The sequence below is a fragment of the Rhea americana genome, unplaced genomic scaffold (assembly GCF_003343005.1).
Source record: "Rhea americana isolate MKP2758 unplaced genomic scaffold, rheAme1 scaffold_115, whole genome shotgun sequence".
In the NCBI taxonomy this organism is placed as follows: domain Eukaryota; kingdom Metazoa; phylum Chordata; class Aves; order Rheiformes; family Rheidae; genus Rhea; species Rhea americana.
The window spans coordinates 207,810-229,825 of record NW_028185206.1 but is presented as its reverse complement, the minus strand read 5'-3'; the positions used below and the strand labels follow the sequence as shown (position 1 = coordinate 229,825).

General features: G+C 48.6%; 2 protein-coding genes across 6 annotated transcripts in view; both read left to right on the top strand.

Moving 5' to 3' along the window:
- Positions 1 to 8,695, top strand: part of SPINK4 (serine peptidase inhibitor Kazal type 4) — a 16,639-nt gene extending 7,944 nt beyond the window's left edge. Inside the window, exons 1-4 of one of the 3 annotated variants that reach the window (XM_085317228.1) lie at positions 1,387 to 4,043; positions 5,165 to 5,199; positions 5,374 to 5,486; positions 7,145 to 7,313. In XM_085317228.1, the coding sequence (XP_085173354.1) occupies positions 3,983 to 4,043; positions 5,165 to 5,199; positions 5,374 to 5,486; positions 7,145 to 7,199 (264 nt within the window). In that variant the 5' untranslated portion in view covers positions 1,387 to 3,982 and the 3' untranslated portion in view covers positions 7,200 to 7,313. Of the gene's footprint in view, positions 1 to 1,386; positions 4,044 to 4,104; positions 5,200 to 5,373; positions 5,487 to 7,144; positions 7,314 to 7,749 lie in introns of those variants that run through there. The other 2 variants (XM_085317216.1, XR_014897329.1) reach the window with 2 other exon arrangements.
- Positions 8,696 to 12,506: 3,811 nt separating this feature from the next.
- HEMGN (hemogen) lies at positions 12,507 to 18,592 on the top strand. 3 transcript variants are annotated; one of them, XM_085317203.1, is made up of 4 exons: positions 12,507 to 12,848; positions 16,021 to 16,114; positions 16,670 to 16,944; positions 18,386 to 18,592. In XM_085317203.1, exons 1-4 carry the CDS (start codon positions 12,767 to 12,769, stop codon positions 18,493 to 18,495), a joined length of 561 nt encoding a protein of 186 aa, XP_085173329.1. In that variant the 5' UTR covers positions 12,507 to 12,766; the 3' UTR covers positions 18,496 to 18,592. The 3 variants fall into 3 exon arrangements, with proteins under 3 accessions (XP_085173329.1, XP_085173314.1, XP_085173320.1); XM_085317188.1 differs by lacking the exon at positions 12,507 to 12,848 and adding an exon at positions 13,055 to 14,178; XM_085317194.1 differs by lacking the exon at positions 12,507 to 12,848 and adding an exon at positions 13,067 to 14,178 and having other exon boundaries at positions 16,021 to 16,102.
- The last annotated feature ends 3,424 nt before the right edge of the window (positions 18,593 to 22,016 follow it).

Here is a 22,016-nt window from a genome sequence, read left to right as displayed (position 1 = left end):
GTGAGGAGAAGAGGAGTGGAGAAATTACCATGCAAACCTGTGGGATCTTGGAGGTTTTGTCTGGAAGCTTGGAGTTGTGATGCTAATCATGTCTCTGCAAGAAACTTCTGGAGGCAAAGAGGGAGCTAAGAATGAATACAGCTGTGACACTTGCTATCCTTATTTCAACTTACTCCGTTGTGCAAAGGGAGGACCTACCATGAGCTCTAGGCTTGGGCTGCATGAACAAGGCAGTGCTCTGTTCCTGGGGTGCTTCGGTGTTTGTGGGTCTTTGGTGGTTTTGGGGAACATAAAGTGAGAGAGTAAGTGTGCAAAAGWGCTAGGAGAAATGGCAGAACAGGAGTTAACAGGCTGGTGTGAGCATGGCAAGTCAGGAGGCCTAGAGCAGCCATGAAATCCAAGAAAGGCTACTGATAACAGCAAGGAAAGGCAGGTGCTGGGTGGAGTGGTGACAACACCAAGGCCTACCGCAGATAAGCCCACGACGCAAACGACGCAAACGTGGAGCAAGAGCAGTGTGATGCAATTCCAGCTGGCCCTGTGCCTGCAGTGTCCAGAGAATAGGAAGTCTGGAAACAGCACCATGGTCACTCATGATGCCAGAGTCTGATAAGGATGCACCACAGCAAAGGAGATCTTGGACATTAAAGCAAGATAGCCACCAGCAAACTTTCTGCCCATCCCAAGGAAGAAGTTCCATATCTTTTATTTGGGAATGATGATTGGCTTTAAACAGGACCTCTGGGACTGTGCTTGAAAGAAGAGTCAGGAAAAGAGAAGGTCAGTTCATAAGAGGTGATTTCCCCTTCACTGTATCTGTGTTATGGAAAGTTAGGCTTGCCAACCACCATAATAGGGTCCAGCCCTAGGTTCCTGCTGAGACAAAGGTTCGAAACCAAGTTAAGGTGAGGTAAGATTTAATGGCACATGTGCGATAATTACAGCTTGAGCTGGGTGCCTCCAAAGAGGGACAAAGAAATTCTCCCTACAATCTAAATCCTCCCACACTTCACATTATATTCTGGAACCAATAGTAATATTAGAATTTGGGGTCTTCCAGTTCCTGGTCGGTCCTTTCCATAATTTCCAAGTGTGTTCTTTACTTTTTCTCCCAGTACTGCATAGTTGTCGATGGCTCTTTTACTCCCTTGATGGAACAAGTCTTCATGGTTACTTCTTTCTTGTATAGTTGCCTGGCTSTTCTACTTCTTATCTTGTCTTCTGGAATCAGTCTTGTATTTCCTTTGTTTCTTTCCTCTGTGTCCTAGATTAAAGTCCATCTTCCTGCTGGTACTCATTAATGCTAGACTGCTTATTTCTCTCTACAATCCCATATCTTTCCACCCTGAACTGGCTCTGGGGCCTTCTTTTACTCAAGAAAGTTCACAGTTTGTGGCCTAAGGCTTCAGCAAATTTACTACTAATGCTAAGCAAGTTACGCTAAGTTATGCTAACTCTGGATAGCTTCAGTCCAATATTCTTTAACAATCTGTTTCCTGTTTCATTTCAATTTGTACTGTGAAGACAGCAGCATCTGAACACCACTGAGGAACTAGATGGAGGAAGATCAAGCCTTAAATCAGCCATTTTTAATTTGCCCAGGTTTTCCACTTGCTGCTCCATGCACTAAAGGGATACAGGCATTTTCTATTGTCTTTTTTTTAGGAAAAGAGACCACATCTTATGCAAGAGTCCTGCATCTTATCTGGGACAAGCTAAATGAGCCGAGCAATGTTCCCATGCCTGGTGGTGCAGCAGTATTCTCTCGCAGAAGCACCATGAAAGCTTTTGGAGTTATAAGATTTGGAGTTTGGGTTTTTTGGTAGTAAATACCTTGAAGGACGCTGTAAAGGCCCATGATAGCTCTCATCCAAGGCTGTGCTGTGTGTTCATGGGATCATCTCACAGGATGCAGCCCTGTACTGTTCATGCAGCTGAGTAATGGCTCAGTACACATTTGGTAGGTGGTGGCCTAAGTGGACAAACCAGTATGTGCCAGAAAATGAGARCTGCTACTACTCACAGGAGCCAGCAGTGCTGGTGACTGGGCCCTCTGGAGGCCTCCAATTCAACCCTATGTTCCTAGCAGGGCTCTCCCCAGCGTGAGGTCAGAGTGGCCCTGGCTTTGCACAGCTGCATTGGCAAACTCATCAAGGATGGAGAGCCCCCACTTGTCTGCAAACCTGAGTTGCTCAATGTTTAGGGGAAAGATTCATCCAACTTGAACATGCCAGGCAGCAATCTGTGCCCCGTTGCTTTTTATTACATCATCTGGCACTACCGAGAAGAGACTGGGTCCATCAGCTTTGTAAATGCCCTKCCAGTAGTTGTAGGCTGCTGTCAGATCCCCACTGGCCTCCCCTTCACTAGACTAAACAAGCCCAACAAGCCCCCATGTGCCTCAGGAAAAACTACTAATGCAGTTAAATATTTACTTTAGTTGAGGGATTTCCAAAGTGGAATAATAATAAAAGCCAAAGGTTATTGAACTGTGTAAGCTCAATGAGGAGAGAATATRAAACATGTGCAGAGCCATCTAAACAGAGCCAACGAACTGTCCTGTAAATGGGCTTTTTAAATGTTCACACTTCAAACTCATTCAAAACAACCTCCCCCTTCCCAAAACCCAATTAAAATGCTGCTGAGTCAGATATCGCAGAAGGCAAGAAAGGTTGCTGGTAAGAGCTCGCTACCTGCACATGAGGAGCACCAGCACTGGTCTGGGGTGCCTCCCAGCAGCTGATGCAAAGTCAGCAGCACTAAGCCATCTGCTTGCCTGACTGAGGACTCTCCTCCGTGGAGGTCCTCTTCCTGTCACATTTGCTCTCTAGGGATCCGGTCTTGGGTGCTGGGAGGGAAGAGTGGAGGCACCTCTAACAACCTTCTGGATGAGGAAGGACATATAGCCCCACACTGTACATGTCTGGAGCTGGTGGACACTTGCCCCATGGACCCCAGCCACCTGCCCCCATGCATATGCAGCACATCATACTTGTTTGCAGTGCAAGGAGACCTTCCTTCATTTCTGGCTCATCCTTAATCACAGCAAGTCTGTCTTTGTTGAGTTGTAGTCCACAGTGGTCTTCAGCAGTGATATAAWTTTCCAGTCACCGGCCCACTTTTCCATGCATCACTCTTTATTGGTTGGTCGATTTTGATTCACCAGAGGAAGGTGATGATGGATAATGAAAATGTAGCTTCTCAGAAAAATGCAGTGACAATGCTCATGTGAGAAAACTGACATCATGTGTCCAGTCTCATAGGTGAAGTAGCTGAGATCTTCTGGAAAGGTGAGCTATTTTGAAAAGTGCTTCCCTGAAAAGCCGATATCTCTCACTCCTGAAGATTCCTCTCCTGCCTCTTTGCCCTCTCCCTTCTCCGTGTGCTGCTCCTGTGCATTTAAACTGCATATCCATGCACACAGCTCCCTCCTATTACATTAGATCACAGCTGCACGGATCAGCTTGAATTTCCTGACTTTTACACATGATGTCTCCCAGCCCAAATGGAAATACCTGTCACACATGAAGAATGACAGCTGCACAGCTGGAGGGCTAGTTCAGAGAAAATATTCCTGGAAGTAAGSTGGCTGGGGTGAGTGAAGAGGAACAGCAGCATTTCTCAGCCCAGACTTCAGAGCAGAAGGGCTTTAAAGCAGCCTCAACTGTGCAAGAAACTTCAGAGGGGCACCCAGCTGAGCAAGCCTGCTGCCAGCCCAGTTCCCATCCTGGCACCTGCAGCTGGCAGGCTGTGCTGGGATGGTTTATCAGCTCCTGGGGCTGGCTTAATAGGAGGTGTGCAGCTGTGTGAGGGAGCCCAAGTGATCTTTCTAGGCACACAGTCCTGCTATTYCCAGCACAGATCAAACTGTTCAAAATGTTGCTTTTCCCAGCACCAGTGAGATAAGCCAGTGCCCTCCCCTATAAAGGGAGCTGCAGGCAGAGCAAAGTGTACAGACATTTGCACCTGAGTAAGCAGCGCCATGGGTGTGAGGGAGCTGGTAGTGGTGGTGGCAGTGATGATCACTGTCATTGCTCCAGGAGGTAAGTCTGCTACACTGCCAGGGAACAGGGCTCTTCTGAGGCTCTCTTAGAGCCTAGATGGACCAAAAATGGGTCAGAGAGTAGACAGGCATGGAAACTTTAGGTTGGAGAGGAGGAGAGGAGAGGGGGATACCATCAGGGGTTATGAAGCTGTCAGGGGGGCAAAGCAGGTGAAGGCTGAGCTGCATGCTGTTGCTCTTCAGCCTGCCAGGAAGGAGAAGTCCCTGTCTGTGTGGGCAACCTGAGGAGAGAAGGGTGAATAGACTCACAGGCAGAGCAGGGGGGGAGGGGAAAAGAAGGACTAGAATAAACACACCACATTTTATTAGCAGCTCAGGGCAAGGGTTGCAGGCTAGTTCATAGGCCATATTGCACTTGGAGGATGGGTCAAGGGACAGGGAGCACTGCATGAGTGGGAGACAGCATTTGGGAGACAGCTTGAGCAGGCTGTAACATATATTGGGATGGCAGCCAAGACATGCATGGCTTTGCAAGAGCACCCCATACTTAGCATATTCAGATAGGAGGGAGCTGAGCTGTACGCTCTGGAAGAATGATGCTGCCTAGGTGCACGAAGAGATGGTCCCACAGTAGTCTGTGCAGGAGCCCTCCAGCTCCCAGGACATTCGTGCACTTTCAGGGTCTTCTATAAAAGGACTGYGAATTATCACTAGTGCTCAGTCTGGCTAGGGAAAGGGAAGAAAATTAACTCACCAAATGCAGCTCCCACTAACTATGCCAGCTGCCAGGCTGTTTTGGGACAACAAGGCTGTGCAGAGTCACCCAGACCCAGCCCATCACAGATGTTACTTGTCCCCATGCAGCACTGCACCCATTTACATTTCTGAGATATGTTTGATGCTCTGCAGAGCTGGCTGTGCACTCTGCTGCTGAGAGGATGGGGATGGCATGCAACATGCTTATCTCCCCCTCATGAAGCCCACACAGCTGTTCCTCAGGACGAGCCCTAAATGTGCTCTGCACAGCTTTGCCTTCCCTCTGTTTGGACATAATCCTATGTCATGCCTCATGATCTTGTCACCATTTCTCTCTGGAAAAGTTTGTCACAGGTGTTACTTCATTCCCTTGCATCAAGTTCATGGGACTCTGCTCTGTTTCAGGGGCAGAGCTGAAAGAAGGGAATAGCCTAAGAAGGGTAAGAGATTTCTAATTTCTCTTGTTCATGGCTTGAGATGAGCATTAGCTGCCTCAGTGCCTGGCACGCCTAGGGCAGAGGCTGTTCTCAGGAGTCAAAAGGAGACAAATGCTGTGCATAGCGGAGGCGGATGCTGTTGACACTGAAGTGGTTGCTATGGTTTCTCCTTTCCAGCCCCTCTGTGGAAACATGGTTAATCTAGAGGCCTGCCCCTTGCTGCACCTGCCTGTCTGCGGCACCGATGGGAACACCTATGCCAATGAATGCTTGCTCTGTGTGCAGCAAAGGTAAGCTCATGCCCCTGACAGAGACCTCCTGGGGTCTATCTGTTGCAGTCTGCAGCTGGTCACAGCTCAGAGGCAGTCATTCAGGCTCCCTCTACAGTCACTGACAAAGCCACAGCACATGGGAAGCATGCATGTTTCTGCCAGCAAAGTGAAAGAGGACATTTGCACATCAGCCAAGCCCCTTGCTAGTCTGCAAAGCCCATGAGCTTTGCCCTCATGTGCTGGGCAGTACCTAGGGGTAGCCTCAGCTGTGCACTCACCTCTTACTGCAGGTTCCTGCCCCTTCCTTGGCATCAGATTTTACTACCGTGCAGCTGCAGACTGAGTGGTTTAGCTCAATGCAATGCATGGGCAGACAACTAGTCTCACAAAAGAACAGCATATTTATGCACCGGATAAGCTGTGGCTGCATGATCAGGATATCCAAAAGATGGGATTAGGAGTCCATGGCCAGCAGATCCTCCAGCAAGCTGGCAGCAAATCAGAAGTTCTGGACAAGGCAGGAGAAAGTCCCCCCGCCTCTGCAGCCTGTGATTAGAGAGCAGAGAGCTGAACTTAAACATGCAAAGGGGTCAACAGAGCATCTAATTTGGACAATCAGACAGGATCAGTAAATCCTCTGAAGAGACTACTGTGAATGCAGATGCCCAGTTATGTGTCTCCTGGCTCTACTGGCAGTGTCAATCCAAAAGGGCCACCATAAATTTGAGGTCTGGTGCTGCAAAGACTTCATGAGGTTCAATAAGAAGTCTCAGTTGTGCCATGCAGCAAGATAACCCACAGCCTCCATCCAAGCAGGGAAGAGACTGTCTTAGCAGAGGCTCTGCTATTAAGGACCTAGGGCAAACATCAGGTTGAATACAGGTCAGCAGTGTACTTGCGCTGCAGCTAAAGCAAACTGCCTGGCCATGCTGCACGAGAAGTGTGGCCAGTATTGCTTCCACACTGGACACCCGTGACATTGTATGCCACTCAGGGCCCCCCGGTTCAAGAAGGATGTAGGAAAACTGGAAAGGGGCCAGCAAAGAGCTGCCAAGACCAGCAGCACAGGTCTGCGAGGAGAGCTAGGGGGCTGCCTGGTCTGGCCGGGGTAGATGAAGGAAATCAAGCAGCACTGACGACTGCTGCAAAGGCAGCTGCAAACAGGATGGGACCAAATGTTTCTTGGTAGTGCCAGGATATATAAAAGGGGGCAGCAGCCACAAATGTCAGTGCTGGGAGATTCACATTTGGCCCTTGGGGAGACTCTTTCCCTAGAAGGTGGTGCAGACCTGGAACAGGGCCCCAGGGAGGTGAAGAGTCTCCATCCTGTGGGATGTCCAGGAGAAGATGAAGCCAGGGCCACCTACACCTTGCCCTGGAGACAGCCTCACTGTGAGTAATATGGGCTGGAGACCCTCTACCAGTGCTGCTGGGATGCCTGCACACCCCCAGAGGGGATGTCTCTGTGCCAAGGTGGCTTGCAGTTGCCCCACTTTTTTAGATAGAAAAATGAAAAAAAAAAAAAAAAAAAAAAAAAAAAAAGAAACTAAACTCCAATTTTAGAGTAATCATCTTCATTCCATGGGCCAGATGGGAGGCCTGAATGTAACTCAGGGAATACTTTTTCAAACTCTTGCTTTTTTTTTTTTTTTTTTTTTTCCTTTACATTATTCTAGGAAAACCAGGCAAGACATCCGGATTTTGAGGGATGGGGAGTGTCAAGGAGTCTGAGCTTTCTGGTAGCTTCTTGAGCCGTGGAAACAGGTGCTTAATTGATCCGGTGTGCTTTATGCTGTTTGCACACTTCAGTCAGTGATGGTGAATAATAAAATTACATGCACAATGCTCATAGGAACTGCAGCATTATTTCTGCAGCATTATTTTATGAAAGGCCTAGGGAAAGGAGTACACGACAGTCCCCACAAAGGGCTGCTAAATGTTTACAATCAAAATGTTCCTTTCAAATTCACATCACATACAAGGGCACTGCACTGTGAATATTTTCATCCACATTGCTGTGAGAAATACCACGTGGGAGTAGGAAGGAACAGACAGAGCTTTGAGATCCTGGTGAAGAAGGTGCTAAATGAATGTTGTTTTTCTGTAGGAGGCAGTTCAGAGAGGGGAAGGTAAAGTTTCCGCAGCATGAGAAAATACGACTCTCTTTTCCATAGCTCCCTATAAAACCTTAGCTTCCAGAGCTGATGCAGACTGAAAACAGTAACCTCTGCACTTCTCACATTAGATGCTATTCAGCTTTTTGACTAAGATGGCTTCACAGGAGGAATCAGCCCAGAGGGCGAGGGGAGACTGAAAGAGAGCCCGAGAGAACATCCTGAACTCCAGGGACCCTGGATCTCTGCTCCGGCTCGGGAGCATCCTCCAAACTCAGCCAAGGTGCTGACTCCTCAAAACTGCTCTCTGGCAATTGCGGATTCCCAGGATCAGCTGCCACTTTCAGATCTAGGTTGGTCCGGCTTCAGGGACATACTTGGGACTGTGGCTGGCTCTGCAAGGAGCTCCCTTTGCTCACAGTGGCAGAGATCAACTGGCTAAGCTAGGACTTTCTTCCTGAATTCAGCTCAGCTCTGCTCCAGATTTTGTACATTTGGACAATGACTAACTGAGATTTCTGATCCACTTTAACAGTGCACTGGATTGCCTTGAAAACTGCTTTGCAGTGAACTGAAACACTTGAAGGACAGGCCTATGCTCACCAATAGGGGATCAAGCTGCTAGAACTTGCTACTATACTCACTCACTTCATTTGCAGGCACCTGGGGGAGGATCCTTGGTCCGTCATAYGGTCAAGTGAGCTCCCTGTAGTCAGTGGCCATCCTGTGAGTGCAGGAGTGCTGCCAGCCTCTTGGCCATCACACTTGGCCAGCTGGTCACATAGCCCGTCCCCCCATCCAAACACAACTTTTCCTGTTCAGCACCTTCCTGTAGCCACTGTGTGGGATGCTTCAGCTGTGTAATGCAAGACAAGGCCATTGCTGATCAATTCAGTGTTGCAGCTGAAAATAGGATTGAGGACCATAAAAGCAGCTGTGCTTGGTCAGACCAGAGATCCACCTAACCTCAGTTTAGCACTCAGCAACAGCAGAATACCTGAAGGATAATGTGATAATGCAGCAACCTTTTGTTGGTTTCTGTAGGGACATTCCTCAGGATGGCAACCTTTTTCTGGATCAGAAGTGCTTGCTGTCTTTTAAAGTCCATCTCTAATCTCCYCCTCTGAGTCTCTGCTAAACAACAGGAACCACATTTGCCCTTTTCTGGTCCTCGGGTTGTGAGAGGAAGGGTAGACAGTGATCTGTTTATTTGCTACGGCCAGTGTAGCCAGGCTGTCCTGATGGTTCTTCTTCAGACAGCTTCCAGTGGAGCCTCCCCTGCACATTAGGGAAGGGCCTTGCTGGAGTTATCCCCCATAGATGTTCCAATGGCAAATGCAGATGAGAAAAGTGATTCACTGCTCTTCCTCCCTCCCCATGTGCTGCCTGCTCTGAGTGCTCATGGTACGAGTGATGGAGTCGCAGGCTCTGCAGGCAGGAGGTGCTTATACAGCTCAGTCCCATCCCCACGCTGTGTCACAGATGGTTGCCCCTCGCATGGTGTGTTGAGTGCCTGGGCCCTGCTCCTGTCCTAGGAGGGGGCAGCAGCTTCTCCGCCCGATACAAGGAGATGGGACACGAGCTACACACACAGAGCAACGCTGCAACACCACTGCCTGCCAGCATGGCCGCTCCATATCCCCTGAGAGCCGTGTCTGTTTATTTACAGAGGTTAGGAAAAAGCAACACAGACAACTCAGGGGCTCTTCTGAAGAGGGAAACCGCATGCCTCCAGCACAACGTGGAGTGTTTATTCAGAAACAGCAGAGCTGAAGCACACACTTGTGGGCCAGACCTGCAAGGTCAAAGCGTGGGCAGCCTTAGGGTACGATCGGTGTTGGCTCACCACACGCTGAGTTCAGTGACACCCATCCTCCTGCCTCTCCAGGGACCTGCAGCCTGTGGATTTGCTTGTTTTTTTTCATGCTGTTGAAGAAGGGGTGGCAGATGGAGAAGTAGRGGGGAGCAGTCTGTAGCGAGAGGCAGGCAGGTCTCTGGACCTGCTGCAGCAGTGCCAGGCAGTGCGAGAGGAGAGATACCAGTAAGGGTCATAAAGTGATCAGGTTTACATAGCTCCCGAGCTGTAGCTTGCAGCAGCAGCAGCTACAACCACACCAGAAAGCAGGTCTGGGGGCAGGAGCCACCAGATCTAGGTCTATTTGTCCCAAGTACCAAAAGCTTCCTGGGCTTTTGGGAAGTAAAAGCAGTGGAGGGGACTAGCATGGAGCTAAAGTACACATGGCCCAGGGTGTTTTCCACTGAGCAGCTCCTTGAGATGGCAGAAACACTTGAGGAGCTACTGATATCACTGGGCTGGTGTTGCAGCTGGACATCTGGCCTAGCACCCTCAGTTCCTCAGGCAGAGAAACTGGAAATGGATGTGGCCCAGGCCTAGCTGAAATTTATAGTGGAGTAGAGGTAGTGGGGAAGTAGAATCATAACTTTACGTGAAGTGTGCAGCTGTAACAGTCAGAAAGCTTAACCAAATTGCACAAATTCAGAGAGAGGGTCATCCACAGCAATAAAGGTGCAGAGGTGTCCCAAGCTTTGACCCAGTCTGCTGCAGAACTCTTCTGGAGAAGAGGACACTGCATTGCTGGMACCGTGGGGGGGAAAGGGGGATGAGAAAGCAAAGCAGCCTCTAAAATAAACCCAGCATCCTCGGCACTGGCATATCTCTGCCACGAAGTTTTTCCCCTTATTGCACAGGCTATTTGAGACTTGATGGTGGGGTCTGAAATTTCATCACCGTTATTTCGTCATCAAAGCCTTCCAATGGGTTGGTAAAACCAGTTCTTTGGGGTTTAAAGCAATTCTCACACAAGAGGCAAATCCTTACAGGGATTTAGGTCCCAGGAGATGCAAGTACAGGCTCATTAAGGTTTTAAAGCCCATCTATCCCATTAAGCACCTCTAAAGAGTCTGAGGGTACAGCCACTCTTTCTTTTAGATGTAACCTTTACAACTGTATTGGTTTCTATCTAACCAGGATTTGCAGTGTAAAAATGGCTGAAATGGAGTAAACATCCGCAGTACCAGCTCTGAAGTGTCATATGACAGTATTCTGCTGAGTCAAGAGTGATTTATCAGACCTCACCAGGCTTTGGAGCAATGGAGTCTCCTGCCTCCCAGACACAGCATGGGGGCGGGGGGAGCAGCTGAGCTGAGCCACAGGCTGAGCAGATGTAGCTGCTTCAGCAGTAGGGCCGAAGCTCACCAGCCCCAGCATGAGCTTCCCGGCAGCCATGTGCATGTTCACACGTTTCCCAAGTAGAGYGTGCTACAGCTGTGCACCCAAGGTCAGCTTTTCAGGAGCCCTGCCTGAGGAAGGGGTACCACCAAGCCATGCAGCATTGCACAGCGCTGCAGGATGCACCCCCCCCCCAATGGTACTGCACACCTTCCCTCCACTTGTGACCAACCCCCCTCCCCGGGAACAGCTTGGCAGCCCCACATCKCCATGTGCCATGCACCCTCCTGGCCCACCCTCCCCTATCAGAGYCTTCCCATTGCTGCTCTGCTGGCACCACCCTGCTGCAGCTTTGGGGGCTATTGAACCTGCCCCACCTCTCTGGARGTGCCATGTAATCTGCATGGGACACAGGGGAGGAGGAGCCCCRGAGGAAAGTGGTAACATGAAGGATAAGCAGACTGGCAGCAGAGATGTCCAAAAGCCCTCAGGGTCTAAGCCGCCACTGATGCAAAGGTTACATCTTAAGAAACCAACATACCTGCAATTTTAAAATTGTGCTGGAGCTTTCAGTGCCCCAGAGAGGGAAGCTGCAGCAAGAAAAAGCAGTATGTAAAAGAAAGCCTGGTGAGGACAYAAGACAGGCCAGATCTGCTCACCTCCTGGGGAGTGCTCATCTGGGGACTCCCTGCAAAAGACACTATGCTTCCCATGAAGGGTGGGCCAATGCCCCGGGGACCTGAGTGGTAGTCGTGTTATAGGGATCTTATACCCTTGCAGCTCCTTGAGTATGTTGGAGTGAAGTTATGCGCACTGGAACCAGCCCTGAGCCTGAGTAGTTGAATATCACATGGAGAAGAGTGCTGGTAAAAGCTGCATCCCAAACACTCAGTACTGGGAGTGTTAGAAACTGCGGTGATGTGCCCCTGGTCCATCAGAGCAGCTATGTGCATGTGTAATACTAAGCGCTTCCACTGTGCCCATGCATGAGAAACTCTGAAGGCCCTTTTGCAGCAGAGGGCTGAATTTCTGCCTTGTCTCACTGTAGAAAACAGAGGCAGGCTGACCCAGGTGCCCCAGCCATGCAGACCACACTGACCCAGGAGTGTGCCAGGAACAACCACTAAAGTATATGCTCCTCTGAGAGCATGGATCCAGCCTCATTCCTCCTACTGAATTTACTGGTGTTGCTTATTGTCAGTCCGCTTCATGATGCATGTGATTTGCTCTCAAGCTTGTAGCTGACTAGCTCGGTAGAGGACCAATTGGTGAAATCCTCAACCTGTGCAATCTCTTGGTGGGAGTCTCTGTACTGATTCGTTATCTTGTCTGGATTTCCTAGCAAGGTGGTGCAGCCTTTGGACAGGTCTCCAGAGAGTTTGGGTGGAAGCCCAATCCTTAGGGATTTCCAAAGTTCAATTGCACAAAGCTAYAGCCACTTGAACCTAGTGCTGAGGACAACCCTGCTGTGAGTAAGGGGCTGGACTGGAGATGCAGGTCCCTTCCATCAGCACTGCTGGGCCCTGTGATCTGCTGGGGGGCCTACACAAAAATCTTTTGAACAGCTTATGTCCCATTTCCCACTTCATGTAAGAAGTCTTTGAGGGCTGATAACATCTCCCTGCATCTCTGGAAAGCAACTGTGAGACAGTGTCGCATCCTGCCTTGCCATGCAGCCACTCTCAGTTATGAAGGAGGGCATCCGAGCTGCAGTTTAGCAGCAGCAAGTGTAAACTTCCTATGCAAAATGGAATTACTTGCTGCATAGAAGCACTAACATGTTTTGCAATCGGTACAGTAGGACCTGGGCAGACACTCGCACACCTTTGCACTGCGATAAGGAGAATATTATTACCCTGCTAGTGGCCTGGCCAGATAAGCTGTTTTGGGCGGGCAGTCTGTACTTTTTCCAAGCTCTACTTTTGCTGCACCACTAACTCCAGATGACCTTCCCAAGGAACTAAGCTCCTTTTTATTTAAAACTGCAAAGAGCAATGGAGAGTTTAGGCAAAGACCATGCTTACTCGGACCCTTCCCTGCCACCCTCTGCATCCCATGAGGAATACGCTATGCCAGGTAATGCTGAGATCACACCTAATTTGAATTTTTGAAGAGCAGAGCTAATGTTCCTTGCCACTAGTGGCTTCTAAAGAAAGGATTATTAATTTCCAGTTGATGCTTGGGGAATGGAGGAGACTCATTTAACTGCAAAAAAAACTGTGTTTTTTTTCCATGCTGTATTTTGCAATCCCAAAGAAGAAACACCTATATAAGGTTTTTTAACTCAGATAAAATCCCTCAGCCACTGTCAATATAGTCTGTAGACTGTCAATACTGTCTCATTGTTCTTTTAGCTAGAAGATTTTTTTTCCATTTCACCTCTGTACCTTTGTGTGTTTGGCTAGATATTTTCATCATGTTGCTGACTTTAGTGCAATCTTTCCTGCCTAGTTCTGGGATGTGACAAAGCAGGAAGCTTTGGGGCAGCTGTGGGAGTGCACTCTTGGACAAGTTAGAAATGAATGAGGGGTGTTTTCTAGCCATGCAAGACCAATTTGCTCAGGATAGCTTGGGAAGGAGACTGACTGCAGGAAGCTAAAAATGATTTTCCTGCTCTCAAGTCGTCTTGAAAGAGAAAGAAGGTGGGTTTTGCCTGCACAGGKATGTACAAGGGATTAAGTGGTTAGAGCCCTGCGCAAATCCTGCTGCTGTGACTTCTAGCCACCTCTTCCTAGGCAGCTTCCTGCCTTTTGCTGTGTGACTGGTGGAGTTATTTCCTGCTGGCTGTGCCCTGGCAGTCTCTGATACTGCTTTGCACTGGGGAACAGCCTCTCGTTGGGAGAATATCCACCCAGCTGTATGTGGTGCAGTTCAAGTGCAGTGGATTTTGCCTGCAAGACTGACACCTTCTTGGGTCGTATTGAGGTGCCTCTGCCAGGACTGAGAAGCTCTGCCACTGTCCATGCATGTTGTGGCCTCCACATCTGTATTGTGTCCCTTCTCTTCGGACTAGTGAGACTGAAAAATTTTTGGTGAGACGAACTGTCTTCTCCTGCAAGTCTTTGCTATGCTCAGAGCAAAGAGGGCTCCTGGAACTGCTATACGAATGACAACAATAAAATAACAGAACAAACTAGAGATAACAGCACAATAGAGGATTGCTTTTGCTGCTGTTGTGGTTGTTGTTATTATTAGACAGCATCTGGAGTACTGTGACCAGATTTTGGCAACTCAGTACAAGGACGAAAGCAAACTGTGATTAGTCCAGAGCAAGACCACAAAGACTGTTGAAGGCTGGAGAACATGACATACAAGGAGATGCCTTTATACATAAAGGARAATTTTCTTACCATGAGAGTGGTGCAGAGAGGTTATCTTCCAGATCTTCCCAACTCATCTGGACAAGGTGATCAACAACTTGATGAAATTTTTAAGTTGGATGGGCTTTGAAGAGGACATTGGAACAGACACCACCAGAGTTTCTTTCCAAGATAAATTACTCTGTGATTATTATTAATTATCACTAGTGGCTTGTGCAAAGATCTACTTTGGATAGAGTTGGATTCCTACTGCTAGTTTTGTTCTTTGCTGTGTTGGAATATAAAAAAGGCTTTTCTCATGGCTCTAGTCTCATCTCAGACTTGGGAAGTCATTTCACCCTGCCAGTTATCCCAGCTGGAAAGGGAACGACAAAATGACAATCCTGTGCTGATATGACTTAGTATTTTAGTGTGAACTGAGGCTCATCATGGAAGGAGCTGGGTATGATTACATCCATAAGGAGTAGGTAGTAGTTTTGTTGCTTGTTCATTGTGTGCATTGTGTTAAACCTCTGAAAATCGCTGTTGTTATGATCTCTTTGGTGCATGTGTGGGAAGATTCCCCTCTCCCTCCAGGCTCCAGAGGAGTGTTACTCCTACCGAAAAATGCCCTTTGTCTAAAGGCAATGGCCTCACACTACCTTATCCAAGCTAGGTCTTTATTATCACAGGCTGGAGTCCAAACTGACTGTATCACAAACCGTAAGGCCTATTACCACATGGTCAGGAATGTTGTCTATTATAGTTCATAGTTCCAGGATATGCAGAAGAGAAGATGGTACAGGCCTCGGTGAAATTCAGGCATTCGTTTGTCCAGTTGAAGGTGGCTGGGATGTTTCTTGCCTCAGGAAGCCACTTAGAATCCTTAYTAGACAGTGAAATGGGCACAGCTTGCTTAGGCTTATGAAGGCATCTCACAAAGCTCAAGTACCTGGGCTCCTAAAGGTGCTYCTTTCTTCTAGTGGCTGCAGGCAACCTCAGTGTCTTGCCCAAATGGAAATGCCGTTGAAGCCTTCTCACATGATCCTCYTTACTGCTGCAGACTAGCATGGGGCTGCTTGTATGGTCACTGYGGCCAGTCTCCTCACTACTACCATATCCCCATCTCTGGATCACCAGACTCTACAGGAGATGAATCAACCTAACATGCAGGAGTATGCACAGAAGGGAAATTCTGTGTCCTTTGGTTTAACTCTCTGCCTCACAGACTTGTTTCCATGTGGCAGAATTGGCCCTTCTGCAGGGCTTTCACGGGAGACTCACAGGAAAGGGTACCAGTCCTGCTTGATGGCTATTTTCCAGTGGACGTGACCCCATCAGAGGTGGTAGTGAAATAGTTTGACAGTCACAGACATTCTCCCATGTACCAGCAAAGGCAGGAAAATATATTAGTATCTCAAATGCCTCACGGCAGGACCAGCTGACCAAGCATATAAACAGTTCTTCTCAACTTGTTGGCCTTTGCTCTATCTAGACAAGCCTCCTGACTACATCAGTGGCCAGTAGCAGCCACCTGGAGAAGAGTGGATGGGACAAACACAAAGAACTATCTTGAGGCCTGCAGTGATGGGTGGCTGAGGGATTTCACAGTGTCTTCATGCCTCCTCTGCCCTAGGTCCAAACAGTGATGAGCTCCTGACAGGTTGGGGAAGAGACACCCAAAGGCTGCAGCAGCAGGAGGAAAATGACCACTAGTAATTTAGGGTAACTTAGAGCAGAGGTGCCTGGGAACTTTGCATGGAGTGTCATTTGCTCCTACCTGCTGGTGCTGCTCTGCAAGTGCAGTTCCCCAAACTGTTTTTTACCAAGACCTGCTTCATGACAAAAAGAACCCAGAACTGGTCACCTGAATCAAGGCTGTGTCACCAGGCAGGGAGGGATTGTTTCTTGGCCAGGATGTCATGCTAGCGCTTACTTTGTTCTTGTAGATGTCATCATCACACGCCGCTTGAGAGACCGGGAGTTGCTCCGGAAAAGAAAAGCTGAAGCCCAGGAGAAAGATTCAATTCAGTGGGTTCTGGGGTAAATTTTACTTAAACCATGGAGTCATTTTATTCTGCACTTAACCTGTGCCCAAGCATGGCAGCCCAGCAACTCTGTGCTCGTGCAGCAACAGAGAGCTAGAAGAGTCTCCCTTGCCATAGCTCTGCCTCTTGTTCCCTGGGATCTAGGTGGGTGCCGGAAAATAKCTTCTGCCTGCCCAAGCTAACAGTAGCTCCTGGTTTGCATCACTTGTGCACATGCCCACACCAGGGCGTGCAGTAGACTGTGGGCACCAGGGCAGTAGGCTCATGGGGAACAGGGCTTAGCTATGCCTTGTACATCTCCTGAAGGGTCAGGTTCCTGCTCAAGCAGATAGCCTGTTGCTAGAGCTGGGATCAAGAGGTTGAGGAATTTCATGTAGTTTTTTAAAAATGCAAAAGTGTAATTTCTCTGGGGAAAACGGGTGAGGCTCACAGCTTGGGGCCTGGCAAAGCTGTCCCTGGGCAGGAGGGTYTGGGATCCTCAGCAAGGAATCCAACCCCAGATGAACTCTGCTCTGTGTCCAATTCCTTGCCTGTATGAATGTCCTGGCAGGGAGCAGGAGAAGAGCAAACGGCAAAAGAGGAGCAGAGGAGCAGGGAGAGGACGAGGCCGCCAGTCAGTTACAGAGCCCAAACCGGAGCCCAACCCGGAGCCAGATCATCAGCCTGAAGTGCTGGAGGAAAATGAGCAGGCACCAGCTGAGCTGGCAGCACCTGCACCAGCGTGTCAAGCCCCACCAATGATGCTGACCTCTCAGGAGCTCTTTGGTGAGACCTCTCCTGGAGCTGTGGAAGGGAAGCTAGCAGACGGGAGTCAGCTTCCACTGGGTGAGCTACCAGAAGGGGACTGGCATCACAGAGGTGGTGGGCAAGGCCCTGTAGAGTGGGTGTCCAGGGACTGCAGTGACACATTTCCAGGTCTTTTAGCACAAAGCATGACAAGTTTTCAACCTTGCAGCCAACTCTTTGGCAGCATGAGGGGCCAGGTGTCTACCCCTCAAACATGACCTGGGTAGCTGTGAGGAGGTCAGTGGAGTGAGGAGGTAGATGCTGGTCTCCAAGTTGTGGAGAGTTATCAAAGCCCACTTCTGTCAGCAGGTCATTAACATGGAGCCTGTGATCTCTGAACAGGTCCTTGTCCCAAAGTCATCTCTGTGGGCCTTTTCACACTGGGAACTTGTGGCTGTGCCCTAATGTACCTTCATAGGAGAAAGGTTCAAAGACTCTTTTTCGCAAAAACAACTGKTTCACTCAGAAGTTTCTGCCCCAGGTCCTCTGCTACCTGAAACAAAAGCAATTAGAAACTGGGTGTCAGGTTTAGCCAAGCTTGATGGTTGGTCGCTGTGCTCACCAGGTCAGGGTGAAAAGTGAATGTGGTCTCTAGAGACTCTTGGTCAGGGAGTTCCAAAGTGTAAATGTTCTCCAGTACAATCTACTGATCTGATCCCARTGTCGTGGGAAGAGAAAGGTAGGAGCTGGGGCAAGGAGTGCATGTTTGCTGGGAGCTACCCTCTTTGGGACCTGCTTGAGCAAGGGTTACTACAGCTGAGCCAGGACGGGACCTAAACCCGTCCGAACATCAAATTGCCATCTGGGCTCAGTAAATATATTCATCATGAGCACTGCTTGGGCCAGTAAGACTTCTTCTCAGATCTGGCTTGAGAAGACATTTTTTTTTCTGGATTGAAAGATTCTGGATCTTTTTAACAGACAGTGCAAACTAGGCATATGAATTGCTTCGAAACTAGGAAAACCTGGGATCTGTATTTCAGTAGAGGTAAGCATCCTTCAATCCCAAAGCTTTAATGAGCAGTGAGCMAGGGAGCCTTGGGAGCACTCTGCATTTCCAGTACATGTTGCTGGGGAGGGAAGGAGAGGCCTTTTGCTACGAGACTTCTAACAGGTTTGTGCCATGGAAAACAACCATTCTGCAACTTGGGACCAGATGCTAATGGGGCCGTGTCACATCACATGAATTTAGCTCCCAAGCCCTGAAATCTTGAAAATAGCAAAACATCAGGGCTGCAAATAAATGCAGTCTTGCATTTATTTGTCTTCTGCCTCTGAACTCATTGGGATTTACTCCCTCCAACTCTCCTCAGCAACCCAGGGGACTGGCATGTCATTTAAAAAACAGTAAAGCTGCCAGAAACCATTTCACATATCATACAGGATTTCAGCCACCAGGGCTTTAGTTCAGCATGTCATTGAGGGATAAAGCATAAGAGCCATCTGATACATCATGACCTGTCTCTTAAATGCTTTGCAGGTGAAGAGGCAGTCCTGAAACCAGCCGATGCAGAAATACCAGAGGCTTTGAATATTCCTCTGGAAAATGACAACCAGGATAATGAATACTACACGCCAGTTCTATTTTAATTTTTTGTTTTGTCTTTTGTCTGATAAACTCAAGCACTGTAGAGTGATTTAGATCAGCTATTTCCATATGAGTAATAAAACCCAACTATCCTGACAAGTTCCCTTCCTATACCGCCTTTAGGCCACAATAGGGAAAATACTGTCGCTTTAGCAAAGGCAGTCATTTTGGAGTTGCCCATAGAGGATGGCTCATGTATCCCCTGCCCTCTCTGCTATTATGTCTCACCTGAATGGCCATCCTGTAGAAGTCTGAATGGTGCCCTACTGGTTTGCAGTTTAGAGGTTCAGCTTAAGTTTACAGACCAGTGTTTATCCAGGTTTCTAAAAAGCAGATTTGATTTGCCCGGCAGAAATGCAAGTCATGTTGCAAAGTTAAACCTCACTGTTACTTTTAGGTGGCTGSAGTTCTGTGGCTTCTGCATGGTGAACCCTACAGCCCCTTCTCGTCATCTTCAGTCTGAAGGTCTTCCTTACAGTCAGTTTGCCTTTCTGGTAYGCTGTTCACTTTCCTAAAGGCTGGAAATTGCTTTGTTTTCATCATCTGAGTAAATTCATTCCAACCCTGCTGAGCTTCATTAGGCAAGTGAAAGATGGTTGCAAACAGCTGTGTGAGATAGATTAAAAATAGTCTAAACCATGTACTTTTGTTAGGAAAAAGCCATTTGGGACAAGGACAGGAAGCCCCTCTGCATAGCTGTTGCATACTTGGCTCCCCAGCTAGCCTTCAGGACAAGATTTCAAACACATGGATGCCTCATGGAGAGAGACTGTGTCATTTACCCAGACTTTTTCATGAAGTAATGACAGAAAGTGACTTTCTTTCTCTTTTCACACATTTTGGGTCTTGTGGTCTTCTCCTCTGTGCATATGTGGGTGGCTTTTCTAGGTTCCTATAATGTCATGACACAGATGGTCGTCTTCATCTTGGGGCAGGATAGGGCCTTCTGTTGCCATTGTCTGACTTAGTGAATACACTGGCCAGTCTCCCAGAGCACATGGCTGACCAGTCGTGAGGTCACTCTTGATTTTAGGGATTTATGGATTTTTATAGCTGAATAATCAGTAAGATATACTGGGATGTCCCTGCCACTGGCCCAGAGCCATGAGTGCTCCACATATACCTGTGTGTTATGGCTTCACCTGCTTTGACCCCTGGGACTTAGCATGAGAGACTATCATATGCTTGTACTTTGTACAGCATCCTTTCAACCTTTTGACATCCAATTTGACCTCTGCTGTTGCAATGTCAGAAGTGCTAAAGCACCTTGCAGTTGTCAAAGCAAAAAGCTTCCACTAGCCCTGTAAGTAAACAAGTACAGCACATTCCCTATGGGCAGCTACTTTTGGGATGGGTTCCCCATTCAGGTATCTTGGCATCATTTTGATCTCTGTAATAGATGGTCCTAGATTTCCCAGCTAACATAAAATTATGTTATCCCCTTGAGTGCCTGATATCGATGAGAGCAGCACAAAATCTCTTGTTTTCTTCCATAAACTACTTAAACCTTTTCTTGTAGTTACTCATAACCCCAAATACTTAAGACACAACCCAAGAGACTTGTGGAAGCTCTGTAGCATGGGGACATTTCCTCAGGAGGAAAGTGACATTTCCAGCTCAGTTAGATATGGATGCAGGAGAGCAGGTCACAAGAAGCTGGAGGTACAGGGCTTCCAGCAGTAAATGGTGCACTATAGCATTCACCAGTCCACATAGGAGGGAAGCTGCTGCAGAACAACGGCTGTTGGCTGATCAAAATCAGTGAAGGTTTTCAGGCTCTCTGTGGCCAGRATAGGGAGGATGCTGCACTCAGTCCAAAGCAGTGAGAGAAGGCAGGTTGGTGCACAAACTATGCTGCACTGGCCAGAAGGGGAGCTAGCAGAAGAAAGCTGTGTTATGGTTCAGTGCCTTAACAAACCCTGTACTGGGATTCTCCAGCAAGTGTAGCTGTCCACTTTGTGGTGTGAGGAGGTCAAACTGCAGGAGCTGCTACTGCCAGGGAGACCCCACAGAGGCAGAGGAACAGCCCATGAGACCTTTCTGCCTCACCAATTCCCACCTCTGTGAGGCTTAAGACTCATCTCATTGCTTTCTTCAATCAAGAAGCACACAAAATATCCATGCCTTCCCCCTTTCCAGTGCTGTCCAAGCGGAACTGGAAGTGGTGGTGAAGGCTTAGCACAAGATTTCTGTGAACAGGAGGTCACATTAGCTGCCTACTCACAGAGAAGATCCCATCGGGATCCTAGGGTCCAGGTCCAGGACCTCCTCCCTGCCTTTGGAGGAGGGCTGAAGGGAGTATCAGATGCAATGAAGTGCACCCCCTTCCTGGTAGCCTCCACCTCCCACCACTGCTCCTGTGGTTGTGCAAGGGGAAACAGTGTCAGACAGGTGAGGCCAGCTTCCTACTGGAGCCCCACTGCCCTCAGCCACCTGAGTGGAAGGTGAGGGCCAGCCAACCCAGGAATGGCACTGAGTTTTGGGAGCCTCTATCAGGCCTCTTGTTTGCGGTAGTCCTCTGGACTTGGCTGTGCTCACAGCCTTTATCGACTCCACACAAGCTACCTACAGCCTGGCCATCAACACCACCATGAGCCAGTTACCCTAGGTTAAGGGTCATCTGTTTCCACCTCCTTTGCCTGTGAGAGGTCTCATATGTCTGTGGCACTCAAGGGAACTGAAGGACAGTGCTGCATATGGCCACWCTGAACCGTCTTGGCTTCTGTGGACTCTTCTGGTTGCCTGGGGAGAAGAAGAAAAACTGAARCACAGTGCACACATGTGCTCACCTCGCACTGCTAGGTCTGGGGAGCTCTCAGTGGGAACAGTCTCAAGAGAACCAGAACAGCCATAAAAAGCACCTCTTCCTGCTGGGGAGGTGCCTTCAGTGGATAAGGGGTCCTGGAGCTACCCAGGCTACAGCACTCTTCTTGTTAAGGCTGCTCCCACTCTAACTGCTTTCTTCAGCGGCCTGTCAGGAAAGCGTCAAGTAACAAATCTTATCGCAGAATAACCGAGAGAAAGATAACACTTCCCTTATCAGCACTTTTACTCACAACCAGTGTTTCTTCCTCTGACAAGCAGAGAGAGGCCAGAGGTCTTTGCTTGTAGAGAATATATCCAGGTTCAAGTGAAAGGTAGGATACATAGGGGTCCATGTGCACCTCTGAGAGGGGTCCTGCTGTCTGAATGGAGCTGAGGATCAGCTGTGGTAGCTACTGTATCTTGGGGAGAGAGGTTATCATTTTGCTGACACAATGCACGACTCTATTCCTTCCTTTCCTCCCTCATCCTGACACGAGACAGGAGCTGTGGCTTCCCTTTACCTAGTGCCATTAACAAAGCATGTGGTGGGTGCAGACAGACAGCTTTTGAGCGATGAGGCCAACATAGGGTGCCGGGTCAATGCCCAACATGATGCTTTCCTCTCTGCTGCGCTTTATCATTGATAGGGCTTGGTGAGGCTCTTCCAGTATGTCCCTTACTGCTATGTAGATCAGGAGCCATGTAAACTAAGAGCCAT